Raw genomic sequence first — 8,668 nt, forward strand, 5'->3', positions numbered from 1 at the left:
AAAGGTCGTTTGCTGTCAGATTTGACTTTTTTGAAAGTCTGTATCTCAGCCAGTCGTCAAGGTTGTGCTGACATTTCTCTAAACGCTCTCCCTCCGTCAGATAATGGGACAGAAGTCTCGGCTCCTGACGGCTGGTTTCTCTGCTTCCTTCCCTCAGAGTTTAAAGACTCTGTGGAATAGATTTATGACCAAACTGAAAATCCTTTTTTATAGAATTTACAGTAAAGAAAGTTCTCTAATGAAAGAGCAGCTCTGTGATCCTGACTGACAAGAGCTTTTTTAAAGAAATATTTCCCAAATTGCACAATTCACTGAATGATCAGTTTGTCTTTTCTGTAAGTTTGAACTATCATTCAGTTACTTTTACCTTTTCTCTGTACTGGGTGACATTCCAGTCTTAGTGCAACAATTGATGCAGAAGAACCATCACCACACACGAAACCACATTAAACGGTTGAGGAAACGTACAAATAGCCCCTATGACGTTAAACCTGACTAATATGTTAATGATGAGCACATGGGCATTGATTCTTCTCAAGTAGAAAAATATATTTTCAGCTCCAATGAAATTAGATTTGAGCTTTGGGAATTTAAATTGAAAGCAGAGAAACATCAATACAAACTGGGTCAGGAGTCTGGAAAAGTGAGATCTAATAAAAATATGAACTTTGGACATTTCATTCATTTCATTCAAGAAAGTGATCAAACACCATAAATGAGATGAAATGTGCGAGTGTGTCACAGTTATTGAGTCTATTGCCAAGATTCAATAAATCAAATGCAAAAAACAGCTTTTTTATTTTTTTATTAGAACATTCAAAATGGAAAAAAAAAACTTTACATAATCCGTCACTGACAAAAAAAAAGCAACAAACAAATTAGAAAAAACGTGAGATGCATAGATAGAGAAGCGAAGCTGAGCGTTATCACACATTCGAGTGAACTGAGGAGGTTTGAGGTGGAGGCTGGAAAAAGCGAAGCAACAGATGCAGCTACAGAGATGAAAACTTTGCTGGAACACCCTCAGCTTTCCGAAGCTATGTGTGGATGCACGTGCATGAGCTTGCTCACTGGGTCCATAGACTTCTCATGTGTCCCATATCTGGTCCAGTCTGGACTGGCTGTGCACTGCGTGAGGCGGTCATGGGCTAAGCTACAAGAACGCACGGGACTGTGTATTTATGTCCATCTGCATGCATGGGTGTGTTTGCATGTTTATTTCTTGCGGTAGTCGCCTGCGTAAGCTCTGTGATCATCCTGCTCGGGGTTCTGGCCTCCGTAGAGCCTCAGGATGTCCTGCAGGCTCGGGATCCCCTTTGACATCTGAGGGTAGGACATGTGAGGGTAGGACATGTGAGGCTCCTCCTGGCCACTCTCGTAGGGCTCCCCCTCGTACTGCTCCTGCTCCAGCTGCTCTGGCTGATGCTCTCTCTCTGCTGCCCCCTGGCTGTGGTCCTCCCCGGCGTGATGCTCGGGCTGGGCTTCGACATGGGGCTGCTCGGGCTCGTAGCGACGCAGGCGGCAGTCCCTGTCGTACTCGGGGTCACAATCAGGGTTGGATGGCTCCATGACGCCGCTTCGTGTGCCGTCGGCATTCAGGTGAGGCTCGTAGGGCTCGGCAGGATAGGGCATGTGGCGGTGGACGCCAGAGCGAGGCTCAGTGGGCTTCACGGGGTAGCATTCACGGTCGTAGCCGATGAAGCAGTCATATCCCTCCTTGGTCTTACCTGGGGGGCCCAGAGGGTGGCGCTCCTCTTGGGCAGGCTCTTCATAACTGGGGTTAGAGAAAGGGAACTGCTGCCTGGGGTTGGACGGACCGCGGCGATGCATGGCACCTGCCGCCTCACGGATCGCAGAGAAAGGATCGTTGGGGTTGGACTCTGGAGCAGCCTCCATGCGTGGAGAGTATGGGTCACTTTGTTGAGCTTGGGCCATGAAGCGTCGCAGAAGAGCATATGGGTCATTAGCTGCAGGTGAAGCTGGAGGAGAAGCTGGACGCTGCTGGAACATAGCATAAGGATCAGAACCTCTGTTAGCATGAGCATAAGCATCCCTGAACATGGCATAGGGGTCGTTGTTCTGCTCAGCAGCTGGAGGAGCGACACGGATGGCGGCGGCCTCATCTGCCTCATCGTTTTTGTACGACTCTGGGGGAGTGGCGAATCTGGTGGCGCTCAGGGGGTTGCAGCCGTCTTCGTAAAGAGGGTTGCAAGATCCAGGGCCAGCAGGGGCAGGTTGTTTAGGAGCACGGGGCGCCTGGAGGAGAGAGAGAGAGAGAAACCCAGTTATATCACGATAGTCACAATGTAGATGAATATCGAAACACAGCAAAGATGAGAATCTGTGGGATCTGAATAAACATACCACGAGGGAGGCTGCGTAGGCACAGGCAGGATCCCTGACAGGGTCACAGTTGGGGTACTGCAGGTAGAGACCAGAGGGGGCTTTCTGCACCAGTTTGGGTTTGCAGGAGGGGTCTTTCTTGGGATCACAGCCGAGGTGAGCGTAAGAGGGCAGGGGCCCGGCGGAGGGTGTGTGCCCATAGGCTGCTCTCAGGTGATACTGGAGACACTCCACGTCATCAGCGGTGCAGATCCGCAGCAGCTCAGCCTTCTGCTCCTAAATCATGAAAAATGTGGTCCCATGATTTCGTTAAAGGCTGGAGGCAGAAGCTTTTTTTCATCTTTCAAATTATTCTAATTTTGTAGAATGACTAAGACAATCTAGGTGAATATCTGTGCAGCAGATCTTCTTTAGATCTACATGAAAACAATATGTAATTCACTAAACTGCAGTATTGCAAAATTACCATCTAATATCTTACCTTGGAGAGGAAAGGTGTTGTGGATGGAGCGTAGTAGTGATACCCAGACTGTGGGTCCTTTGCTGGAGCAGAGCGAACGTACAGAGGCGCTGGGGCCTTGGCAGGTGCTGCGGCAGGGGTGGCCGCTGGGAGCACCAGGGGCTGGTAGGGACTCTTGCCCTGCATCAGAGCAGCATACAGGCAGTAAGTGTCCTTGGTGGGGTCACAGGTTTTTACCGGTGCAGGCTTGGGGGGCTCGGGTTTTGGTTGGGGCCTGCTGGTGTAGGCGGACACGCAGTTGGGGTCGTCGGAATCTGCGCAGGACTTGTAGATATCCCCCAGGTGGCGCAGGTAGGCCTTGTAGGAGCGACGGCCCTCTGCGCGGTTCTTGTTCTGGAGGTAGGCCAGGTAGATGCGGTCCATCTCGTGAACCTGAGAGCAGGGGGCGGAGGGTTTTACTGCAGAGCTGACACATTGTGGGCAATAACAGAGCACAAGCTGTGAAGTGATACTCCACCCTGATTCATTTTAGCACCAATTTATTTTTATAGGCTTAAAATCTGTTAAATGTCTCTGGCATCATGGGGATTTTTTTGGTTACCACCGACTGGATTTGATTATATTGCTATTTACAATATAAAAACCAAAACAACCAGTTTAAAGATAAAAGTGCAATATTAGAATTGATGACAATGTATTAGAAATCTATTGTAATCTCTGATATTTTGTGTATGAGTGGGTTTACTCACTGCCTCCTGGTTGCCGTTGTCTGTGAAAAACTTGTACCAGTTCCAGAAGTCCGAGTGCTGTTTGTACCAGCTGATGTTCCTGCGGTTGCGGCTCAGCCTCCTCTGTGAGGCTGCAGCGTTCGCTTTCTCCTGGACACTGTCCCCCGCTGAGGGCAGGACAGAATTAAAAGAAAAATGAAGGCACTGCTGATCCCAGAGCTTCAAAACTCACTGGGTCATCAAATTCAAGGACTTGTTCCAGTGACTTCTAAAGTTTATAACAAGATATTATAGTGGGACGTTACATATCATTAATTCTTTTATGTAATGTTACATATCAATCATAAGGTGAAGAGTTGATGCAACTCTGTGAAGCAAAGTGATGGATCCGAGTGTTTGGTGCATTTTTCAACAACTTTCACCTCTGACAGGTCGACACAGTGCACCTCAGAGAAACAAGCACCACTATGTACGTTTATCCCTCCTTCCTCTACTCTGCTTATCCTCTGAGGGTCACAGTGGAAGCTGGATCCATGTGTATGTTTGTGCTAAAGTAACAAAACACATATTTACCATCTCCTTTGGCCTTTTGCCCGATTGGTCCGGCAGACAGGAACGCTGACAGGAACAGAGGAAAGGAAAAAAATCAAGAAGTTGAGATTGAGATGCTTACTCATCATACTGTGACTTTTGAAACGTGTCTTGAATACATAAGTGATAATATGACATTAAACCTGGAGCCCTCACAGACAGATATTATTCATTAAATAGGGCAGAGGTAATTGGCTCTGCCTGCGGCGCTGGCGACAGCAGCTCTTTGTAGATTTTATAGGTGAGCCAGTAACATCAAACCCCCTGCTGGGGTCTCAAAGAGCTGTGCGTGTGCACTTTGTGTGTGTCTGCAGCGTGCACATGTGCACGTATGTGTTTGCTGCAGTTTGACCCCATGCTGCTGTGGGGAACAGCAGAGCGAGCGCTGCTCTGGGTTTCTTTTCATCTCCACAGGGAGAAGGTGTTAATGCCTTACAGAGGGAGAGGAAGACGAAGAGAGGGAGGAAGAAAGAAAGCAGGGAACAGATGACCGGAGATCCGTGGAGGGATAATTCGGGGTTACGTGGAAAAAACATCCAGAATAGTTTAGATGATCTCGGATGAAGGAGTCAGGGAGATGTGATGTGCACAGAAGCGCATGAGGTCACACAAGCAGAAGTAGGAATCTGCACAGAATCCATGTGAAGGTGACCGGGGGGGGGGGGGGTGCAGGAGGAGGGTGGGCCTGCTAAATGATGCTGCCTCAGTGTATCCGCTGTACTGTTTTTTTTTTTTTACGAGCCTGTAAAAGAGAAGCTGGCACATCTGGAAACAGCGGCGCTTTAAGAGCAGAGGAGGAGGTGATGCTGACAGGTAATAATTTTTTACAGGAGCAGGAATGATGAAAGGAGGAAAAAAATCCCCCCCCCCCCCCCCGACTATTACTAATCTTTTTCCCAGTAAAATCACAGAACGGTGCAATTTAAAAAATAAAGATTTTAAAAGGGGAGATGAGACTTCAGTGAATACGTTGAGTTATGTCATGAGAGGAAAATGGAAACAGGTGTTGGAGGAGTAACCTGTCACATACATGACGTGTGAACATCACAGGGTATGTTGCTGATATATGTGAAGCTCGGCTGAGTTACAACCACGTTTAACGTAGAGTGAGTCCATGACCGTGAACTGGTGAAGGGCAGAACTCAATCCGGTTAACCCTTCGCTCCGACAAACAAGACCTTGAGATGTACATGGAGCTGGTGAGGAGAAGGAACAGGGAGGAACCAGGGAGGCGAACACAGACTTTGACTCAGTATTCCTGAGCAGAATCAGTTGGAAGAGACACTGCACGTGCTCTTTCTGCACAACAACCACCAGGGGAGCTACTTCAGCTTCTTTTCCTCCAGCATCTCCACAGTGCAGCTTTGAGAGATGGAGACCTGATGATAACATCCACAGACGTGGTCATCAGCACTTGTCCTTCACCACTTGTCATTTTTAATGGTGTGCAATCACCGTGTTCTGTGTTTTGCAGTTTCACGATCACTCTCCCTTTTTCCAAAGATCTCTGTCGTTGTGTGTTTCCAGATAAATGAAGCAGTTTATTCAGAGATGTAACGTCAGCTCATCATTCAGTGGCTGAGGGGGAAAAACCTTCTTCTGTGATTTTAATCACATTTATTCCTATTTTCACTCCTTTCCTTCTAGAACCTGACGTGAAGCTTCTCCTTTTATTTAAAGTGAGATAAGTTGCAACAATGGAATTTCTTTCTTTTTTCATAAATCATTGCTCCATCGCTCATAATCAGTCGTATCACCACTTCATGATACTTGTACTGCACTTGAATATTCTCATTTCATACTTGAAGTTAATTAGTTTTCAAATTTGTAATTACAAGCAAGTAATCTGCAGCAGTTTTGACAGTAAATAATTCTATAAATAATGAATCATCTGTTGGTTCCAGATTTGCATTTTCATGATCGTAAACAAAATATTTTGGGTTTTTATTCTCTTGCTGTCATTTTATAGATAAAATGGTTTTTTTCTATTGATTGTTTACTAATGAAACAGAACGTAAAATACTTAATTATTTGTATCTCTCTCTTTTGTATTCAACTTTATTTACAGTGCTGGTGATCTGAACTCTTAGTTTCCATCTGTAGTGACAGATATGACAGTCTGACCTTGGTTACGTGTTGGTATGTGTAACGATCTGTGTCGTGAACTCACCGGGCAGCAGCATCACAGCCAGCGCAGCGGTGATGAACACACCAGAGAAACTGGTTCTCCTCCGTCCAGCCATGACTCCTCCTCCTCTCCTGCAAACACCACAGTCACAAGAGGATTTTACCTCCAGATACATTCCAATCAGTTGCTTTTGATTCTAAAAAAATCTAGATTACGAACGACGATTGTGGATAATCGATTTAGAAAAGTCCTGCAAGAATACAGAGAAAGCTACAAATCTTATGAATCACTGTTGGGAGGTGTTGCAGTTTCTCAGACCTGAGCTTGTTTTCACCTGGAGAGCTGATGAAGTGACCCATGCAGCTCGGAGGTGAACTCTGTAACTGTGACTCTAAACAAACACGTTGCCACGCGGCCCCCGGCTGCTTTGTCGTTGTAAAAACTGAACCAGGTGTTGTCCGGCAGCCAAACTTCAACCTGAACTTGAATCCGGTAAATGAACACAGAGGAGGTTTACTGTTGGTTTAGTGTTCTCACCTGTGGTTATCTTCTCAGCGTGGTTGTCTGCAGATCCAGATGTGGACTCCAAAGAAGCCAACAGGTCGACCTTGGCTCAAACACTAAGTGTGGGTGTTGTAGATGTTCCCGGTGCACCCTGTCCCTGTGGCCCTTCTGACAGACTGCCCCGACAAACAGATCCCGGATGGTTTTAAACCGAGCCCGTCATCCCCTGACGTACACAAACACGTGCCTTCATTAACACTCGCGCAGGAAAACGCACACAGGGACCACCTGAGGGGGTCAAAGGCCACCTCAACAAGGCGCCTGATTGGCTGCAACTTTCTGTGATTCTGGACCAATGGCAGGCACCGTAATTAAGGACAGGAAAAGAGAGAAGGTGGGAGGGCTTAAAGTGGAGATGGAGACGTGGAGAAACGGAAGAAGAAGTTGCCTTAAGTGAAGTTTAATTGATTTTTTTTTGTATTTGACAAGCCTGGATTTAAATCTGTGTCTCGTTTAAAGTTAGAAATCGGAGCCCGGACGTGATTTGAGGAAGCATCGGTGACTGTAGAGCAAGAAAAACACAGATAGAGAGAAGAGACGGGAGAAAGAAAACATGAGGAACTAATGAAGGGGCGCTGAGGTGCCACATAAGCACTTTTCAGAGACGTGAGAGAGAGAGCCAAACCACAGCTTCTGTCTAAACCTGAACACACACACACACACACACACACACACAGGGACAGCTGGTCTACACATGAGGAATTTGATAATCTACAGTTTCCTCCTCACTTCTCACTGTGTTCGGACATGCCAGCTCTGCAACACACACATGTACGCAGGGACTTTCTGCAACTCTGAAAAAGCCACAAGCTGTGACTGATGCAACATCAGTGCATCTGACTGGATTCGCCTGTAATTCAGTTATGACTCTGTTGTGTTATGAGGTTGATGATGAGGGTTTATTAGTCTGTGGAGAAACACCTTCAAGTGATTTAGTTTTCTAAGAACGTTGTTGTTTTTAAATTGTATTTTATCTCATTTTATTGTTGTGCACCTTTGGGACTGTTCAGCATTTTGTCTGTGATCAGTTTTAATCTTAAAGCTCCTGAAAACGTGATTTTAAATGTTAAGTCTCTCTTTCTATAATTTAACATTCATGACAAAACATACTTCCTTTTTATTTGTCATTAATATAAAATATAAATATTCGCCAGTCGAAAATAAAAACAACAGACTTCTGGGATTTTTCTTTTTTTTTAAAATCGACTAGAGAAATGGTTTTCACAGTTTGGTGAGTGTCTGACCTCAACCTCGTCCGACACCTCTGGGACAAACAGCTTTTACAGCTTTGGAGTCGTTCACTTCACTGATGCTCTGTATGAAGCAGAGTGTTGGTGTCATTTCCACGTTGTGCTTTATCATTTTCTTGATCTTTTCTCTTTTACACCGACACTTGCCGACTGCTTCAAAATCTAAAACTGCACGATTCATCTGACGGACAGTGCAAAGACATTAAGTAAAATCTGAGCATTTCCATTTCCACTATCAATGATATTTGACTTCAATAGTTCTTCTTTATTTTCTTCTCCCTTTTTTTCTAAGCATTTCCACATTTTTCGCAGCCCTGTCCTGTTTGGTCCCGTCGTGCCCCGGCTGAACATTTAGTGGTCATGTTAACACTTTATCTCGTATGTAATTACGTTTGCAAACAGGTGTTTCTCAGAGCCAGCAAACCTACAATCCAGGTCCCGAGCAGATTCGAACACGACGACGCCAAAACCATACTCATAATTTTCTCGGCGGCCGGAATGTGTGGGATTCTTAGAATTCAGCGTAGACACCTGGTTCACCATGACAGCTTGTCGTCTTTTTTTTTTTTTTTTGTAAAAACAAAAAGACTTTATTTCAGAAAGC

The 8,668-nt window shown here is 45.7% G+C and overlaps 1 protein-coding gene across 1 annotated transcript; it reads right to left on the minus strand.

The window, feature by feature from the left end:
- Positions 1-789: 789 nt before the first annotated feature.
- Positions 790-6,980, minus strand: and1 (actinodin1). Its single transcript, XM_020106027.2, has 7 exons — positions 6,788-6,980; positions 6,293-6,381; positions 4,105-4,149; positions 3,553-3,698; positions 2,825-3,235; positions 2,365-2,619; positions 790-2,256 (listed from the first exon to the last, which is right to left on the minus strand). The coding sequence occupies exons 2-7, from the start codon at positions 6,363-6,365 to the stop codon at positions 1,216-1,218; spliced, it is 1,971 nt and encodes a 656-aa protein (XP_019961586.2). The 5' UTR covers positions 6,366-6,381; positions 6,788-6,980; the 3' UTR covers positions 790-1,215.
- Positions 6,981-8,668: the final 1,688 nt, after the last annotated feature.

The sequence above is a fragment of the Paralichthys olivaceus genome, chromosome 17 (genome assembly GCF_024713975.1).
Source record: "Paralichthys olivaceus isolate ysfri-2021 chromosome 17, ASM2471397v2, whole genome shotgun sequence".
Classification (NCBI taxonomy): domain Eukaryota; kingdom Metazoa; phylum Chordata; class Actinopteri; order Pleuronectiformes; family Paralichthyidae; genus Paralichthys; species Paralichthys olivaceus.